This window comes from Lepisma saccharinum, chromosome 9 (assembly GCF_977018435.1).
Source record: "Lepisma saccharinum chromosome 9, izLepSacc3.1, whole genome shotgun sequence".
Taxonomy (NCBI): Eukaryota; Metazoa; Arthropoda; class Insecta; order Zygentoma; family Lepismatidae; genus Lepisma; species Lepisma saccharinum.
Genome location: NC_139237.1, coordinates 80,199,550 through 80,221,423, shown reverse-complemented (window position 1 = coordinate 80,221,423; position 21,874 = coordinate 80,199,550). Strand labels below are relative to the sequence as shown.

Genomic DNA, 21,874 nt, shown 5'->3' with positions numbered 1-21,874 from the left:
ATTTGATTTGATGTTTGATATTTAGTGTCACTTTTCTGCCACTATCAAGACTAATCGCAACGAGTGATGATGTTATGAAATTGATGAACGGACGCTCAAATCCAGTGTTGTTTTAACGAAAGGAATTTTGATATGAAGCAGATGATGTTCACTGCTTATCGACGTTTATACCCTGTCCCAGATAACTGTAGAGCAGGGCCGTGCATATCAGCAGAGGAGGAGAAGCAAATCGAGCGCAGCGTTGCCAACCGTACATGTACGGAAATTTCATGGCATGTACGGACGTACGGTCCAGACCTTAGTCCGTATGCTAAATGCACGGTTTGTCAAAATTTGCTCTGAGTTTTACCCCTAATATTTCTGTAAGAAATTCTTAAACCAATCGTACAGACCTGGATATAAAAATACGGCCCGTTTGCCATGTGCGTTCCGTATTATCCTTTTCAAAAGTTTGCAACACTTACAAGAAATTGGGTAACTCCCGTAGCCCATTACACAATCCCGTTTCTTTCACTGTTCATTGGTGGAGCTGTCTCGCATCACTACTTACGCAGAGACTTGTTCTCGTTCATCTGGTCTACAGTTAGCTGGTACGGAGTTTATGTTTCAAATCACGATCCTCATACTGAGATCAAACACGAGTGAACTAAAATGGTGATGTAACTCACCTCACTTAATACTGCAGCAATTCCCATCTTTATACAGAATTTGTGTCCAATGTTGGTCAAACTGCTTCGACAAAAAATGTTGTTACATTATCACTAAGTGATAATGGTAGAAAAGTGAAGCAAATGTGCAATTTGCATGCTATTATCTTTGCAATCAGTTGTACTTGTAACTTAGAACTGCCTCTCCTGGAAAATATCTCCCACCCTCTGCCACCCATCAGGTTTTCCCCCGATACTGCTACTGCTTGCATCTGGGAAAAGCTTATGAGGTAAAGTGCATATGTTACCACTGCAGAAAAATACATTCAAAACTTTCACATACACAAAGCCTGATAAAAAATTAAAAGACCAAAATCACTCTTACAACATGGTTTGCTTTATTAACATAACAACATACATGACTGTAGAAAGGCTGACAAATATAAACAGCTTATACACCAGAGATAAGATATGCCCTGTAATACTCCACCAAAACAACAATTACATTAACATTATGTAAATGCTTTAAAAATGTGGTCAAGTTCACCACAAATTGGAAGAGTTTAAGGAAGAAATACTGTCTTATTATTAGTAGTAGTATTATTGCAAAACCTTCACAATAAAAACATCAGTCTTATTTGCTGACAAAGCCGACCATACCTTTTATACTGATCATATTAATTTAGAGCCTAATTAGGTATTGATTGTATATGCACCTCAGTCTTGTAAAAGTGGAAGATTAAGAAGGATTTTTATTACATCTGTAGTCACTCGTCACATATTTCAAAATACTGCATTAATGCACTGACTTCAAAAAAAGTATGCATACAAAATGCTACTGTACCATTGTTAGAAAACATAACACAGAGTAAACAAAAATACAGTAACAGTCATTCAAAAAAAAAATGAACTGAATAAATGCACTTGCAGATATGACAACTTGGGAAGATGTATTTTCATTTTTGTGATTTACATTCCGTCGGCAAGGAACAAAAGCACATAAAATGACACAGTCAAAATATGATACAACAAAAATGATTTAAAGTCTTTTTTTTTTAACAATATGTAATTCAATAAATGATTCATGGCTTCTAAGGCATGCTCTTTTATAGTCATTACGGCAGAAAACAAGTGCTGAGGGAACAGTTCACTTAGGCATATAAAGATATTCACATTAACACAAGTGAAAATTTTTGTTATCGGGACTGCACCTAAACTTCGAAGTGGTGGGAATCAAACCTAGGAACTGCGGCCTCCCCAATGAGATAGTTGTAACATCGTCACCTTGTAACCAGGGACCCTAGGAGGGGTACATAGTGGTCGGATCCCACTATATATACGCTGTAGGTCCAGTCCCGATAAGCCTTTATGTGCGTAAAGCGGACTAAAACTCGACCATGGAACCTTTGATTACAAAATACAAGCTTTAACCGCTATGCTGTCAGAGCGACTCTGACATTCAATTAAGCAGATAGGCTAACTGGGACTGGACCTACAGTTTTCTATTGGTGTTGGCGAACTGTGCAACGTGTTTCCACCTGGAATCGAACCCAGGGCCCTTTCATTACAATGCAACATTCGTTTATGTGATTAATGGAGCTGGTCAGGCAAATCTAATTGCAGATGGCAGCAGCATAGTTGAGACAGGCCACTGTTCTCCCATTTAAATGCATGGAAAATTCGATGATTGATGTGGTTATTATATTAAATTACATGTTTAATTTAATTTTAAGCTAAGAAATTATGTCAGAAACAGCATTTTAAAACTTGGAATTGAAAAGATGATGATCTTCAATGTCACAAAAGATAACGAAACTCATAAAATTTCAATATTTGCATAGTATTTCATCACATCACTTGCAATTTTAACAACTGAAGTGCTTCTATGTTGGGAGTTTGTGCATTATAGAATAATACATATTACACTTTCTGACATGGTGAGTGACAATGGTCTTCAGTTTTATATATAACTTTATCAAGAAGGACAGTTACTAAAAAAGATCTTCTTGTTCATGTCTGGAAATTTGAAAGTGTTGAAGACAAAGAATAAGATGAAGAAAGTACAAGAGGAAAATATCTCTTCAATACCCTTTAACATATGCAGGTAACTGTATCCAAAGATGAACATGTCATAATGCACTTTCTTGTGAATTAAGTGTGATAATAGACCAGTGCATCATATATGAAGACTACAACAACTAAAAGAATGGTTGCAGACCATCTAGACTTCTAAATATGGCAGTGCAACCAGTGGGTCTTGGCAAAATAGTGCACACCAACAATATTTTAGTTGGATGGTGGTAACATCACATAAGCAAAACTTATCAGTTTATAATAAATAAAGAATTATATTAAGGAATATTGAATATTATTTCCTTAAGACACGATAAACAACTTCCATAACAAGATCTGTCATATATAGACACTATCCAGTTCATTCTTTTCTACAGTGGTGCAATATGTTGTGAAAGCCATTATAAATTATTACTAACTGCATTTGCAAACCATCGTCTCTTTAGCTCTTGCTACTAATATTTATGAACATAATATTCTTAAAACCAGCCCCAGGATTAATCATCTATGTTGCTGGGGGGGTGCAGAAAAAAATTTAGGGGTGTGATGTTGAAAATAAGAAAAACATTAGACACGCATGCAACGTTTCAAAACTGGGAGGGGGGGGGGGCGAGGACAGTTTACTTTCCCTTGGTAGATAAAGTTTAGTATAGTGCGGGAGCAAAAATAGCAAAAAGTGCTACCCTAATAGCCGCCACTGATTAACATAAATTACTGATTGAAATGAAATTGAAATCAGCTGAAATTCTTGCTCCAGTGTGAGGAAGAGCAAGTAAGCGGAAAATAAACCGTTTATCAACAATGCAATAAAGAACATGGGGAAAAAAAACATAACTCACATTAAGTTATAAGCAATTATCGAAAACCACAAACATACCACTTGAAGAAACAAAAAGAAGAGAAAATTCATAACAACAATGCTGACGAGAGGAAAAAAACTGCTGTTGATCTTCATAGAGGCTGCCGCCAGTACAGAAAAGCATATATATATATATGCACTTTCTCAAAAGTGCTTGTCTGTTGCATACGATAATAACGGTCTTACTTCAGTATCCAACATTCGGCGGTCAATATGACGACATGACAGTTGAATGTAGGGGGTGATGAAGGAGGTGTGGAAGAAAATTAAGGGGTGCGCAAGCACCCCCTCGTGCCCCCTGGAGCTGCCCCTGCTTAAAACCATAGTGAAAATGAAATTTTAATAACAATGACAGTGTTAAGAACCCATTAAAATAAACTAAAGTAAAAAGTGTTGCAGGCAAAATGCTTAACAGATAGAATTCAACCATGAAGTTCGGTTGAAAAAGCTCACTTTTGCAGCCACTGAAGTAGACACAGTCTAAGAATATTTCTGACAAAGCACTTAGTGCCATGTTACTGTCTGATCATGTTTGCCGGACAATGTAGGAAATTATAACCAGCATCAACTATCTTTAGGCTTACCACTGATCATCACGTTAAGTTCACAAGAAACAGTTTACGACACTAGCAATATTGGCCAAGCTTTCACAGATTATTAAATTTTGTAGAGAAAAAAAAGGTAAAGTGCTCCCCTGTGCATAGCACTACGCCATGAAGGCATATAGGGGGTGTGGGGGTAATGCCCCACACCTTGTAGAGAATTTTTGCGAAATAGACACACGGTGCATATTCTACTGCAATATAATTGTTCTCATACTTACAGAAAGAAGATCAAAATAAACACGCTTTGGGCAATTCTGTACAGATAATGTGAGGCAGACTTACTTTATAATGACTTTCACAATCATTCAAATAACCTCAATGGAAGTTACATACATTTTGTTACAAGGGAATAATAAATTTACACTCTGGCCATCTCCTTATTAATACCACACTGTCTTTACATTCTGATAATTGCCACTATTTCGTTTTTCATTTTCTTATATATTCAATCACTATCTGAATACAATATTGTTATATAATATTACATAGATGAGCCTATTACAATAGTGATAATTACTTTCCAGTTGTGTTAGTAACTACGTTTTATCAACAATACCCCTTCAATGTGAAACACCTCTACCATACAATTGACATGTATTTTTGATTCGTTTGTTTATAAAATATGGATCACATGCAGTAGATATCTAGTTGATAAATACGGTTCTTCCCTATTTCCCACAAAAATTTCTAAAGGAAAATACAGATATGTCAGAATTAGGTACACAATAGACCAAGAAACTGCAGAAGTGTCATATCATGCACTCACAAAATTCCTGTGTGTTGTTAAACCTGACGACAATCAAAATGAGAAATACCGACAATTATTAGTGTTTAATTAAGTTAAAACAAAGATTCAAGTTGTGGGAACTTCGGTGTAGCCAGAAGCTGACTTTGTAGCTGGAATGGAATATCAAGAACCTAGGTTCAAATCCCCACTGATCTCCACAAACGTTTCAAATGTGCTACAAAACTATTTCATCTAGCTACTCGAGTTTCTATAATCTCCGTAGTTTGACTATTCAATGCTGCACTACTTCTAGTACATTTTGATGGGAATAGGTGATTTACAATGAATTGTATGAAATTCAGAGCCCTTGTTATGAGCTAAGCACTAAACCTCAGGACTCTTTCTTATCACCAAACAACACCATCCTGCTTTCCATCATAAATATGTATGTTTACACTTTGGAATTCAAAGTTAGAAATGGCACCTACCAACCATTTAATTCAATGGTATATATATGCATATATATAAATATGAAATTCTTCACTACGCTTGCATTCAATCATGCAAATCAAAATGTCAATTGACATTTCCAGTTTTTCTTTAAACATTGTTTAAAAATCAACACTTTCTCTCCTGGAACTTAATGCATCTACATGAAATGGTATGGAAATTGTACTGCAAGCAACAAGATATGATTATTTTAAATAATAACTTTTGAAACATTGTTTTTTCTTCATCTCAGCTTATTAACGTAGATCAAGCTAGACTACTGCTGGTCAGTAATCCGAGATTAATTCTATTTCAGTAATGTAGCTAGAATATGAATATCAGAAATACTTCCCAAGAACAAAAGTAAATATCACCAAGATGTTACGCTCATTCATATCAGTAAAATGAATGGGCTCAATTCTTATTCTAGTGGAAATGTCCATTGATAGATACAACCTACATACAAAATGTACAAAAAAAAAAATACTGTACATGCTCCAGATCTGACAGTTTTTTTCACTACCACATGACTGTAACAAATGTATTACAAAAGATACATTATTGTTTAAGTAATTTCATATAGTTTATCTACCTCACAGTTAATTGCAACAAGAAGAGTGGCTTATGATCTTATGAAATAGGTGAGAGAAGTAAAACAAACGTCAATGTTTTACCGTACAGGTAAAGTATGTATTTCCACGTTGCTGTTTTTGTTGATGGTCCAACAAACACCACACGCTGTGTTGATGAAGGCAGTGGTCTTTCGAAATTAATCAGATAATCAATAAATACAGCAATATGGAAATACTTGAACTCCATCTACCACATGACATCATGAAATCATTACTTTAACTACAGCCTTTACTTTCATGTTAAAGGACTTGACACCATCTTTGGAACTTCTAGTAGTAACAGCAACATCAGCGCACCTAGTGGCCATCGTCATAACAGTACAGACTGGAAGCTTACGAAGTGGCTACAAGTTCCGATGTGGATGGAAATAGTGGTCACTTAATTTGATCGAATGAAATAAACAGGTACACAGATACGTAAGCACATGTTGTGTGTATGTTAGTATTATACAGCCTTTCATTTTTCAAAGCCAGCAAAAAGAGAGGATTTCCAAAACTACATATTTACTTGAATATACCATGCATGTTCTCTTGTATACATGTGTCTTATATGCTCGTAAAACTAGTAATTCCAAGAATTTGTAACCACACAATTGGCTATACTCTGTCTCAGGAATCTGTGGAGCAAGGCTGTGCATATCGGTAGGGAAGGGAAAACCGCGAGTTTGTGGAGTGAAAATGTGCACACTTCTATAAATGACTGGTAGCCACACTCACTTCCCCACTCACAAGCTCATTGGATGAGCCCTCTTGAGTCACTACGTGTGCAGAGACATGTTTTCGTTGGCTTAATCCAGAGATTCCCTGGATAGAGTGTAGTTCAGTATATATGTTTACATTCAACAAGCTAAACAAGAGAAAGAAAAAGATTGATTAATTTGGTTTGTTTTACTTCGCTATTCTGACACTTTTGGATAATTGCGAAGCTGAGGATGATTGCTGATATGATGAAATTGATGAAGGGATGCTCACAAAGAACACCCATGCCAGGATACGAACCTCGGACCTCTAGCATTGTAGAATGCTGTGCTAACCACTCTGCAGAAAGAAAGAGAACAACTACAGTGTAATTGCAGTTTTACAGAAAGAGACACAATATGGAACTTCACATTCTGCCTGCTTTTAAACAAGCCATACCATGTTCTGGCATATATAAATTTGTCATTAACCCATAAACAGAAACATCGGTCTCTGAGACCTTTAGTGTTTTACAGTGTGGCAACACTGATTGAGCTGTCTCTCCCCCCTCCACAGTACCTTATTATCAACCACTTGCGTACACTCTGCATATGTTACTACTCAGTTTGTAACTGTTTGTTACGAGATACTTATTGTTGTTTGAAAACGTGTAGGTCTAACAGACCGGGTGTTTCGCATTACGTATTCAATGCCAAGGTTGGAAGTGATTTAAATAATACATTTTCTTAGTTATGTTCCCATGTAATTTTAGTTTTCAATAAGTTTGAGTTATTAATCATGATTTTTGCTCTTTTATTGTCTAAAAAACTTTTAAAAAAATGTAATAACAAATATTAAAAAATAAGGTCTCTCAAACCGTATGTTTCTAATTATGAAGTAAGTATCACATGTGCAATATGAAATGAGTAAAAGTTGGAAGTGATTTACATAATATATTTTCTTAGTTTTGTTTCCATGTAATTTTAGTTTTCAATAAATTTGAGTTATTAATCATAATTTTGCCCTTTTATTGTCTAAAAAAAACTAAAATATTTAATAACAAATATTAAAAAATAAGGTCTCTCAGACCAGATGTTTCTAATTATGAAGTAAAGACCTATGTTTCTGTTTAAGGGTTAAGTGAAATTCATGTTGTAGCTGCTGTACAAAATGACCACAATGCATGTAAGCATTATGGAAATATTAAAATGAGTTGGCATCATTTTCCTATATGCCCAGAGCACAATGTGAGACAAGTTTCCACCTGTCATAATGTTAGTTTATGCTTGTGTGGGTTTCAATATGCTAGGTAAATATAGGTTATATCAGATTAGATTAATTCAGGATAGCCATGAAGTTGTGTTGCCAAATTCTGCTACAATGGTCCAATGTAACCTAATGTAATCCTAAATAACCATTCAACACATTGAAAAATTGTCTCATGTTGCATCTTGACTGTAAAGGGCCAAGACCGTGATGCATTGTGGTGTTTTCACAATGTATAACAGCCACAATGTGAATTTTGAAGACATTCTTGCACACATCAGAACGCATTGTAGCCCTTTTAAAGCAACCAGAATGCAAAGCTTCGTGTTATGGATATTTGTTTCCACATCTGCAAGTTGCCGCGGTGGCTCAGTCGGTAACGTGCCTGACTACCATGCTAAAGGTACCATGTTCGATCCCCAGCCGCTTCAAATCCAGGAACTTTTCTAACGTTGGAAGCAGCCCCGGTGCCCACCCAGTATCGAATGACATGGGCACCTGGGTAAAACACTGGGGGGTAAAGGTGGTCAGGGGCGTGATGCTGATCACATCACCCCCACTCACAACTGGATCAAGAAAGTGTGGGGCGTTACCCCCACACCCCCTATATGCCTTCATGGCATGGTGCTAAGCACAGGGGAGCACTTTACCTTTTTTTTTACATCTGCATTCTGGTTTATTTTCTTTTTAACACTTAAGCAGTGGAAGGTAATGGTTCCATTGCATGATAGGATTTTTTTTCTAAACTTTTCTAAGCCCCAAACGAAGAGGATATATTGCTTTAGGCAGATCATAAAAACTTCAGTGTAAATGGGAAGACTGGGGAAGGTGGTCTCTTGGTACCACAAACACATTTCGGCATATTCAAGTAAACACATGTATTTACTTTAAATTTCTTGCATAGTATTAAGCTAGATGCAGATGCTAAGCAAATGATAGTGATATATACTCAAGAGGAATGTCACAGAATTGTAATATAATAAATGAAGGTAAGTGGCATTTTGAGTTACAAAGTAATTTTCGAGTGAAAATGCCATGTCATACAATTTGCATTGGAATAAGTGAAGCCTTCTGAAATTGGTAAACACAACACGAAAACAATTTATCTACAGTATAGCTTCTAATAACCTTTCTCTTAATGAACTCGGAAATTACCAAAATGTCACTTACATTGTTTTACATCCGAGCCCTTCAAATAATAACAAAAACAAAACTTAAAAATTGTATGAAATAACATCCTCAAAATAATGTAAAGATTCAACCGTGATTCAAGTTACAAAACAGGTATTTTCACAAAAAAAAATTAAAAAAAAATAAGTGACACGTTAGAATGTGTTTTTAAAAGCCTGTGCATTGGTTAACAAGTACAACTGTGCAGAGAAAGGGGCAAGGTATTATAGTTAAATCTCTACACCATTAACCTATCCTATCGTCATTAAAATGCCCATTTTCAATTTCTGAATAACCATTTTGCATGGGAATCACAGAGTACATTAGCTGTACCGAAAACACTTGTTTTCCATAGCAATTTTGTTGATATGTATATACATATCAACTTATATAAATCATTGGTGAGATTCCATGGAAACAATACAGATGAGGATGAGTGATGACATTATGAAATTGATGAAAGGACACTCACAAAAAACAATGATGCTCAGGTCAGGATTCGAACCCAGGACTCCTAGCGTTGTAACATGGAATGCTAACCATGGAGGCTGGCTTCACCTAGATACCCAGGTCAGGATTCGAACCCAGAACTCCTAGTGTCATAGTGAGGTGTGTTAACATGGAGGCTGGCTTCACCTCAGTCAACATGTCTTATTTATCCTTGGAAATTAAAAGATTTTCCATGTCATTTTTCTTTGTTGAAATGAAAATATATATATATATGCAGAATACAGAACTGAACACAGCATATAAGCATCACATGCTACCCCGTTTGAGGACAATTAGGCCACATGAACTTAGGGTCATAACAAAAAATTACATTTGGAAATAGTACCTGTAGTACAATGCTCTACAAACATGTACTCCCCGCACTACAAAACAAACAGTAAACACACTCCAATTTCAGTAGCATACTTTGAGAAAATGAACTATCCTGCTCGACTCATAAAGGTTGTCAGTCAGAAGGAAATTGTCATTGTTAACAATTTATTGAAAAACACACTGAAATTCCAACAACTTGCATTGTGTACTGTCTCTTGATAATTGAAGTTTTATCTTGTGACTATTCTAAGGTGTAACAATCTTGTGTGAACTCTAAACACATACTAACTGGTACTGCTATAAAGAAAACTTAGCTTCCTTTGCCCCAAAAGAAATGAATTAATACGCCACCAACAGGTATGTAACAAACTTTTCGAAACAAGAAAAGTTAACAATGATCCAACAATAGTCAGAACTTCATAGCAGACTTCGGCACACATTTTATGCCCTCTTCCACAATATCCATACCCATGAAGTGTGACCTTGGATATCATTCATGTTTACTGGCATTAAAGCTTCAATAAAATATAATTTATGCCTCTCCAATATTCATTATTATGCAAACTGTTCTCAGGAAAATAATTCAGAAAACCACAGTTTCACATTATAAACTTTCCAAATGTTCACACTAAAACTAAAAAATCAATCATAAACTGAATTTAGAGACTACATGAAACACTTGTAAATAGTGCCAAACCTTGTTTGGTCCACTATATTCAAAGAAAGTCAATAAGTATATTGCAAACAACATAAAATATATGACAATTGACATTAAATACTTAATGTTTGAAATTACAAATATACTTATAATATTAATGAAGTAAAATTATTAGCATTTTAACCAGACTATCATTATATACCTATGTCAAAGTTGGCACACTTTAACGAATCAAAAGATCATTAAAATACATGCATTGCATGCATATGTAGTCTTGTGAATGATTCTCTGCTCGTTAACACTCTTCAACTCTGTGTGTCACATACAATATGATGGTATGTGCCTATTGCCAATTATTTCATGCAACTGTGCTTATCCTAGGATAAATGTTAACCATCTAATTGTGCTCAATGATGAAAAAGGCTCTTAATGATCTATCATAATGAAAAAAACAGACAGGATAATTTTTTTTTAAAAAAAATGCTTACAAACTGTTATGCTACAAAATACAAAAGTTCATTCAAGAAAACTTGAGCAATGGAGTGAATACAAACAATGATGTTACTGCATCACAAATGCTACCTAATATGTTCTTCTTAAAATCGACTAGTTTCAGACTTCAGTCATGTTTGATTCTTTCAGATATATGTGAAGATAATTAGTACAAAACATAAATGTACACAGTTATCCAGAGTTGTTATTTTCATATCCTACAACAGAGCGTATCTGTCGTTTCATTTTTCTAAGTTAGTACCTTAATCAGGAGCATGAATTCGTAATTTCATACATTGTGAAATACTTACAAATATAATCTTACAGCATATGTCATAATTCTGGCACACAACACTTCAATCTGAGGAAAGGATGCACTAAAAAAGACTTACAATATGCATTATTTGTGCACAATTTACTAGAAGTAATATTTAAATTATTGCTGACTGTATTAAGTTAATGCACACACTTAGAAACCAACATTAAAGACACAGATAGCAACCAGCAGCACATCAATTATTAAACAGCAGCAGCATAATCTACGCAACATATAAAAAAGTTTATGTGCATTATCAAGGTCTGAGGTATTATTTGGTTAAATTCTAATGTTTCTTTTTTTAGAATATAGTAGAAAAAGTGCTATAAAATGAAACCTATGTGAAATTCAAAGTGTAAAAAACCTACCAAAATTGTTAGGTGAAAAATTTTCATTTTTTTTCTGTTAATTTATAACAAACATTAAATGTTTAATTACAAATTTCTTTGTATAATATCGTTAAAAACATTTTTCAGAAACACCATAAAAGGATAAATTTCACAGCATCAAATGCATCATTGGAAATAAACAATGAGCAGAAATCGCACAAAAATGCTAGTCAACATTAATTGAGCACATGAAACAGCGCCTATAGACCAACTTACGAATTACACTAAGTGGCTCAAACACTGTGTCACAAACAACAAGTTACTCAAAAACAGAAAGGAACAGACATAAACTTGTAAATGTACCTATCTATCCAATGCGGCTGCATCCTACTTTTTCCTTCAGCGCTTCGTAGCCTTCGTAAACCTGTTGCATCTGCATCTTTAGGGCCTGCGTAAGCTGATGCTGCAGTTCCTGTACTTCCAAAATTTCTTTCCTTAGATTCTCGTAGTCTTCCCTCACTTGCGTTACGTTTGTAAGCAGACTAAGAACCGATACCTACAAAAGTACAATAGAGATATATATGTACATACCGATGGGAAAAATTATCTACAGTGTGTACCAAAATAATGTTTACACTCTTCCCAAATCTGGACTCTGAATAGGGCAACTTTTATTATGGACACCTGGTACGAAACATTTTTTTTATTTCAATGAAAAGGGGGGGGGGGGTTCAGCCCGATCTTGCTATGCCATGGTTTATCCATGGAGGTAGAGGAGGAGGTTTGTTGGAAAAATTTGGGAGCGGAACATATAAATTACTGGCACAAATGCTATGGCAACTACACAGAATCTGCCTAACTTACTGGAATTGACGAGAACAGGGAAGTATTAAGACAAAGTAACCCAACATGCCTAACCCACCCATGTACACATTTTGATCGGGAATAATATTTTATTGGAAAAGAACACAAATAGAAGGCATGTGTAAAGTCAACAATTTTTAATAGTGATCACCTTCAAATAAAGAATTTTAAACTCTAGTCCATTTCCTGGAAAGATACGGGCAGGAAAAGTGTTCTGCAAAAATGATGCAGAAAGTATTCATTATGCCTTGTAGTACATGCAATGCATTCATATAATGCACAACATAATGACAAGATTAGCATCTAGCAATCTGAGGTCAGGTGCTATATTGATTACAGGGAGTGCAGAGATCCAATATAAAATAAGCAGATGACTAACAGCTTTGCATACTGTTAACAAATGGCCTTAACTAGCCTTAGATGCCAAACCAGTTTTTAGTATATAATTTGAATTAGTCTAAATAAAATTTACAGATTGCTATAAGGCCGTGAACTTTTGGTAATGATAATAAGTTTTAACCCAATTTTCTTTGCACCAAAGGTACTTTTTGACTGAATAATGCCAGGAATTCATGGCAGGAAATTTTATTAAAATACTGGCTGGTATATGCTTCACTCTTATACAAACACTTACAAAAAAAAAGGTAAAGTGCTTCCCTGTGCATAGCACCACGCCATGAAGGCGTATAGGGGGTGTGGGGGTTAACACCCTACACTTTCTTGATCGGTCTTGAGTGGGGGTGATGTGATTAGCATCACGCCCCTGACTGCCTTTACCCCCCAGGGTTTCCCCCAGGTACCCATGTTATTCGACGCTGGGTGGGCACCAGGGCCGCTTCCATCGTTAGAAAAGTTCCCGGATTTGAACCGACCGGGGATCGAACCCATACCTGTCAATTTAAACTTCTTAGTAAATATATATAATATTTTGAATGTAAGAAAAGCATGCGTCATTATCTCAGAAACTAATGATTATGAATCATTGATTGATTGATTTGTTTCTTTTTCATCACTTTTTTGCTCATTTTGGCTAATCACAAAGATGAGGATGAGTGATGAAACTGATCAAGGGAGACTCACAAAAACAATCATGCCATGATTTGAACTGAGGACCCCTGGCATTGTAGCATGTTGCACTAACCACTATGTCATGAGGGTCGTTTGGTTCATGAAAGGTTTATTAGTTAGTTAAAGAGATAGTGCATGAATTACCAAGCAATGAATGTGATAACAAAGAAAAATCATACACCCACATATAAAACTGATTTTTCAGTATCCTGCAAAAAAAAAAAAAAAAAAAAAAAAAAAAAAAGACTATGTGAATACAAATACTTATAAAAATTAACAGCTCACCTCCGTTAATTCATTTGGATCTGTTTGCAGCACTTCTTTCTCATACCTATCTATTTTCCATGATATCTCATCCAAATCTGAATCTGCCTTTTTAACCTGAAGAAGAAAAAACACATTAGAAACAAATTATATATGAACATGCACACTTCCTCCACTAAACATGCACGAAATGGCAAGTGCATGGGTTGGAGATTTAATAGTGGCAACACTGCTGTATATACACCTTGAAACAGAACCAGTGCTTCTCGCTTATACTACACGTTAGTTTGATACCTAACCTCCCAGTAAATGGGTTCATTCCTTGCAACAATAGGTGCATGCGCAGTGGCGAGAGGGATAGAGCATCGTTGGGGATGGAGGTCTAAAGTTGTGTAGTCAGAACCCCACTAATGTGAAAATTATGGTGATTCTCGTGTATGACTGTGATGGTGTTATCTTAATGCATACCATACTCCACGGCTAGACCGTCAATGCGTAGTATTAATATTCACTTTTGGAACATAACTTGCATTGGACAATGCTTAGGTGCATGTAGCGCAATCTGTGGATGATTTGTTAGCTCGATGGGGCTGGCAGGTGCTCTAACATCCCCCATACTCCCCGGACTAAAGCCCCTGTGACATTGATTTGTTTCCTAAGATGAAGGAACCACTTCGTGGCATTAGTTTCAGAACTGTTCCAAATAATCTTCAGGCACGACAGTTCCATTCAAAACACCAACAAAACAGGAGCTGGTACAGGTATACTTCTACAGGTTGTACACAATGCTGGTGACTACACCGAAGGGCTGTAAAAGTTTCACAGAGGTATCTCTTTCGTATCACTTGTAAATAAATAGTTTCCACTATTAAATCTCCAACCCACGTATAAATCACATGAAATGTTAACCAATTCACCTAGAAATTTTCACCACTGAGAGTTCCCTTGGACTGAGATTAAGAGAGCTTTCAGACCGAAGCAACACACGGCAAGGGTTTACACTTCAAAGTGACAAGCAGCGAGGTACATGAGCCTTCTGGTCTAAAGAAAGCATTCACCGCACATGACGGACCAACAGACTGACGCAATACAATGCATACTACTAACAGTAAGAAAATGACTCAGTCTAACGAACAAGTGCCGGCCCCTGTGGCAGTGTGGTTAGCACATCGCGATATGACGCCAGGGGTCCTGGGTTCAAATCCCAGCTTGGGCATTGATGTTTGTGAGTGTCCACTCATCAATTTCATCGTGTTATCACTCTTCCCCATCTTAGCAAATTAGCCAAAAGTTGCACAAAAGCGAAGTAAAATAAGCAAATAAATCAATCAGAAATAAGAAAGTAGCAAGTGACATGTGTACTTGCTGTGTCCCCCTGGTATGTTGTCTGTCATGTGTCACTGCAGTCTAAAAGCTCCATTAAACATTTTCCACTTGGCACCTCATATAACACTTAACAGAAACATGACTGCTTTCTAAACAGGCATCAAATCTTGTATTTTAATAGAAAATTGTTATTCTTATGGCACATAATATTTCAAAGTAATATTTGTACACATTCAGGAAGATGGAGACAAATTCCACATTCTTGCACTTTTTTTTCACCTTCTTGAAACAAACAAGACACCTCTTTACTTGACTTTTCTTCTTGGCAAAAGCTGGGATATGTATGAATGATGTTTCCTGACCCTGATGTTAGGGTGTTGGCAAAGAAAGACAGTGTTAAGCAAGCCTCCCCCCTCCTATCTTTTCTGTGAACAAATATTTCAAATTTTCTCCAAAATCATTCTCAGTGCCTGATAAAGTACTGCAGAAAACTGTAAACTTAAATAAATGTTCCTTTAATAGGTGATCAAACCTGGAACTTGCAACAAGTAATTCTACATAATTGCCTTCATTTAGAGTTTATGCATATTCCTCATGCTTTGGGAATGGCAGTTCTTGGTTTGCTAAATAGCAGAGCACCTTAATCAACTTCTCTAATATTTCTCTGTTCTTATTTACCTTTTCTCAGTGTGCATCTCTACTTCAATCTTCTGTCGTATATCAATTCAGTAGAGGTGACAATAAATCAGTGGGGACAATGTTGAACACAGGGTGAAAATTAAGACAAGTCATTGAAACTGAATACAATACCTTGACTCACTTAGCATGCTGATGGGAAATATGAGATGCACACACAGCCATTGTCTGGCACCAAAAATGTTGGAATCTCATGCCAATGACCTGCTTGCCTGACCGACCCTGACCTTGTGCTGCACTCATATAATAAAAAAATGTAAAAGGTAAAGTGCTCCATTGTGCTTAGCAACACGCCATGTAGGCGTATAGGGGGTGTGGGGATAACGCCCCACACTTTCTTGATCCGGTCGAGAGTGGGGGTGATGTGATCAGCATCATGCCTCTGACCGCCTTTACCCTCCAGGGTTTCCCCCACGTACCCATGTCATTCGACGCTGGGTTGGCACCGGGGCCGCTTCCAACGTTAGAAAAGTTCCCGGATTTGAACCGGCCGAGGATCGAACCCGGGACCTTTAGCATGGTAACCAGACACGTTAACAACTGAGCCACCGCGGCCACGTGCATTCATATAATGTTAATTTTTAAAAAATTGAACATCATAATGTCCCAGTCTTTTTGCAAAAAGAAAGACATGTCCTTCTTTATTTAAGTTTCATTTGTTCACTGATACATGACACACACAATGCAGCCCAAGTTTCTTATGTTTTATTGTGATTTCATCATGCTAAGAATGCCATTTTAACATGGTTCGATTTCGATTTACTTCTGTTATCACACACTGCAAAGTTTTAGTGACTATTTAAGATTTTGATCAATATATGCTTTGGTAGTTAGGTTTGGTTCTCTTAGCATTAAAATAAAGTCCCTAAATGCATTCTACTAAGGTTTTGATTTACTTCTACAAATTCATTCCCAATAGTCTATGATTCTAACTATCACTTGTCAATGGAAATTAACTTTAAAGTTTTTTTTCGACATAAATAACTGTAATTAACTGATAAACTTACTATTAATTTTTCCATGAAAGTTTTTCAGCGATCGATTTCGCCACTCGTCTGGTGGCTTCATCAGTTCAAGCCTAATGAAGGCATCATACGAGTAGCAAAATCGATCGCTGAAAAAAAAATTTGCGGAAAAATTAATAGTAAGTGTATCAGAGTTAATTACCTATCTCCGTGTAACCACCAAACTGATATCTTTAGATGCAATATAAATAACTGTTTTTTGGAATCCAATCAGTGCTCATTACTTTAAGGAAGGTTCAAATTTCATCGGACAATGATTTCTAAAATTCTACGATAAGTAGTCTTTCTGCTAGGAGAACTTGAAAAAAAAAAAACAATTGGTACCGTTACCGAAAATTCCACTAAACTGTATGGGGAAAATGCACAGGCTAACAACTTTTGTATCTTCAGAAGGCTTATTGAGTTTTGTTTCTGCAAGTCCACAGAGAATTTTGGTATTTTCACACAGAACTAAGCCCTTAAAATGCTTATAATCTATCATTTCCACAGTGCGGTCCCAAATTTCATTTTTATATTATATTATATTTTCATTCACATAGGCAAATCGGGAGTGGACCTGCAGTTTTAAGTGGAATCTGAACCACTATCTACAAGATGATGGCAAGTGTTACCTTTGATTTTATATTTTCTGTCTGCTATTATTTGAACAGATTTGGATTCTTATATATTTTATGTACACTATGGTAAGCTCAGTACATAACTAAGCTCACCAGAGGAATTTTTAAATATATTACTATATCCATTAATTCTGAATAAACATTTTGATTATGTACTTACAGTTTTTTCCAGTTTGGTTACAGCATCCTCCATACTGTATTATATATTGTTTCACCTCTGAAAGACAAAAATAAGCTTAGATATAGGCTACTTATCATTTCACATAAACACACTTAAATATTACTTTTTGAATATACTTTATGCACAGCCATCAGGGAACAAATATTATTTAAAAACATTGTAATGGAATCATTGTAAATTACTTGGAGTTTTAAGCATTGGACTTTGTTATACATTCATAGCTATACATATGTATTTAAAAAGTACAGGATGTTAAAAGGTCCAAGCAATTCATCAAGAATCACTAGTGTAAACACCAAATATACAAAACATCCTTCCAGTATAGGTATGTGCAAGTGGGGGGAAGGCACTTGATCCCCCCCCCCCAATCATGGACGTCCACAGTTTTTTTCCACGAAGGGTCAAGTAAGGTATTTTTCAATGGGGTATATTACCCCAATAATAGTGTTGCCCTCACACCACTTGAATTTGAAATTATCTCATTAATGTAAATTACTCTGACTGAAATCGAATTATACGTGTGAAATATTATACTTTTAGATTGACATTCGATTTTAAGTGGGAGGTGTGGCCATCCTTGCTGCCCCTTCCAGAGGTTCATGTCCCTACATTATTATACTTTCACCTAGAACTTTAGTGTAGAGGAATCTTATCGCAGTTATTAAACAATATTATACTGTTAACGAAAATAAAGTATTTTCAAGCCGATTTAAAGTTCAAAGCAACTACGGTGGAAGGAGGTGCAGTGGTGAAACCACAGGAGGGCAATGAGCATTGCCCCTCCCCAACATTGCACTGAAATCAATTCTAGGGGGGGCAAGGGGGGAAAACATTAAGGTAAAAGAAAGCAAGGCTACTGGAATCTAAGAGTAGTAGGACAAAAATACTCAAGATGGAATTAATTTTCACGTCTTTCTTGCCTTATTTCTTCCACACCACCAAGAGCACAAAGGGGAATTGTCCCCCTCGATATCAAATTTTGTACAAATAAATATATATTTCGTAATATTTTCTTGTTCGCTTCGCTCGCAATTTATTCTTCTCTTACAGTCGAACTATCTAAATGAAAAAAAAGGTAAAAGAGAATGCTATGGTGCCCCATGAATTTTTTTTGTGTGATATTAAAGTTTAGTTTGCAGAAATTGGGATCTAAAAAAATTCTTGCTCGCTTCGCTAGTTATTTTAATGGGTAACAGTTCGTTATATCGGAGACACATTTCTTCATTTTTACAGAAGAGACTACTTACGGAAATGAGTTTCTCCAAGTTTTCCAACGTCCGTTGAGTTATTTTCTTTCATCATATTTGACCAGGAAATCATGTATTTTTCAACAGAAATATCTCACCAACATACAATTGCCATTGCTTTCACTACGTGAACTGCATGCTGCATACGTTTGATGATGTAAGCCCCTGTCAGTGTTTCCAACCACTTTTTTTCACTATGCTTGCCTAACCTAACCAAACCTTATCGGAAATGGTTCATGGGGCTATCCATGAATGGTTCGTGGAGCTATCCGTCAGCTACCATGCATAATGGTTCGTGGGGCTATATGCGAATGGTTCGTGGGGCTATCCGTGAATGGTTCGTGGGGCTATCTGTCAGCTACACGTGCATAATGTAAAATCTTCACACATGACGAACACGATTGTAGCTGTTTTGCGGTAAAGAAGGTTGGAAACACTGCATACCCACAACATGAGTCAAAATGTGCCCACCATATTGTGTTCCAGAAGCGAAGAAAGGAATCAAAAAAATCACACTGTATGTGAAAAATTGTGTTTGTTTTCGTGTAAAAAGCATAACGGCACCTTGAACTATGTTCTGCAATACACAATTGGTACGTACGAACCATGCGAAACACAAAATATCCGATTTTAATGTCTCTCCGATATATATAGATTCTGTTACCTTTTAATGTTATCTGTAATGGATTGTAAATTACCAGAGAGAGAACTACTAAGCGTTTCAGACTCTTGCTTGGTCTTAAATGCATGAACTTGGAGGAAAAGGAGCGCGGCACATTTCAGAGACAATTTATTTATTCATTATGCTATAATGCCGTCACTGCATATATCCATCAATGCAATGCAACTAAAACAGTGAGATGAAATGATGTTTTTCTTTCCCGACTGAATTTTCATCAAGGTTCTTGCCCCCCTAATCAGAACGTCTGCGCACGCCTATGTCTCCCAATACTTTCATAATGTTTCTAACACATAAACAGAACCTCCAACTTCTACATACCGATTTCATGGAAATATTTCTTTGTTTAATGTTATACTAAAGAACTGTTTATATTGTATTTTACTATGAAACCAAGTAAATATCCAGTGTTCGACACCTCTTCTATTATTGACGCCTGCATTACCGGTATTAGAGAACAAATACACTATAAAATAATTAGAACGAAATGTATATAAAAACTATCAAGTTCAGTTATAATATAATTCTCGTGTTTAGATCTGAAAATATTAACATACATGAAAAACTACATAAAAGAAATCCACTTCTGTCACTTCACGGTTTGCGTCTGCTGGGAATGGTGCTGGTGTTAGTGAAGCTTTGGTTTTTCTGTGCAGAGCCATTCTTTACAGTTTCCAAAGAATTGTGACGTCATGAAAGGATTAGAGATTCGCGTGCTTCTTCCTCCATTGCTTATCCGAGTTTTAACTAGGGGTGTGCGGGATCCCGAAAAGATGGGACCGAGATCTTGAAAGAAATTTCCCGTCCCGATCCCGACTTCGGGTACTTTACGGGATCCCGAGCAGTTTGGAAATACATAATGGTCATTTTAAAAAGTCGCAGATTTAATTAATGCTATTACTATAGTCACCAGGCATTTGATTTGGTAATGCCATCTATTATTCTCATTGTATACTGTAGATGTTATTAGTTATCTATGGTTTCAAGATACAAATCTTCAGGTTTCATACTGCTGCTTGATTATAACATTATTTTTCAATTGGGTCCATTGCTGAAGTAGCATAAAAGAACCTTTTATTTCTTGTTAAAATATCAACTGCAGCTGTCACATGACAAGGCAAATCATAAGGTTCAAGAATCGTCCCTGTAATTTAGCAATCAGCATTTACCTGTTATCAGGTATCTTTGTTATAATGTAGTAATTACTTTTTGTCTTGCGTAGTAGTTGTGCTGTCTAATTTGTTTGTGTAGTAGTTCTGGTGTGTACTTTGTTTATGTTTATATTGTGTAGTAGTTGTGGTGTGTTTATGTTTATATTGTGTTATAGTTGTGATATGTTTGTGTGTGTCTTGTGTAGTAGTCGTACTGTCTAATGTGTTTGTGTTCGTCTTGGGTTCCTCCATTCATATTGGGGGTTAGGCGTAGAGCTGACAACTCTGCACTGTCAAGAAACAGCAATACAAGGCCATGGATGTTCCCAAGGTAAAATATTCCGGAGGCAAAATAGTCCCCCGTTCGGATCTCCGGGTGGGGACTACTTTGGGAGGTCCCTGGACTAAGGATAAGATCTACGTTAGGAATAGGGATATTAAATTAGGCACCTGGAATGTTCTGAGCCTTTACCGGCCTTGGGCATTTCAGTGTACAGCTAATGAGATAGTTAAGTATAAATTAGATGTAGTAGCTGTCCAGGAAGTTAGGTGGCCAGGAGAAAGGAATTGTAAAACTAAAAATTATACTTTTTTCTATGGTGGTACTGAAAATCATAATTTTGGAACAGGCTTTTTCATAAATAATAGAATTATCTCGGCTCTTAAAACAGTAGAATTTATTAATGATAGGATATCATATGCAGTTTTACAGGGTAGGTGGTGTAAAATTATTTTAATAAACATACATGCACCAACGGAAGATAAAGATGATAATACTAAAGATGATTTTTATACAGAGTTAGAACAGGTCTTTGATAAATTTTCTCAGTATGATATGAAAATTCTGTTAGGTGACTGTAATGCACAGATTGGCAAAGAAGAGACATTTAAACCCACGATTGGTAAAGAAAGTCTTCATGAATTAAGTAATGATAATGGTATAAGATTGATTACTTTTGCAACCTCAAAGAATTTAATTGTGAAAAGTACCAC

General features: G+C 36.1%; 1 protein-coding gene across 1 annotated transcript; it reads right to left on the bottom strand.

The window, feature by feature from the left end:
• Positions 1-1,029: 1,029 nt before the first annotated feature.
• Positions 1,030-20,407, bottom strand: LOC145992188 (uncharacterized). Its single transcript, XM_083128509.1, has 4 exons — positions 20,288-20,407; positions 17,784-17,840; positions 13,981-14,076; positions 1,030-12,319 (listed from the first exon to the last, which is right to left on the bottom strand). The coding sequence occupies exons 2-4, from the start codon at positions 17,814-17,816 to the stop codon at positions 12,131-12,133; spliced, it is 318 nt and encodes a 105-aa protein (XP_082984635.1). The 5' UTR covers positions 17,817-17,840; positions 20,288-20,407; the 3' UTR covers positions 1,030-12,130.
• Between the last annotated feature and the right edge of the window lie 1,467 nt (positions 20,408-21,874).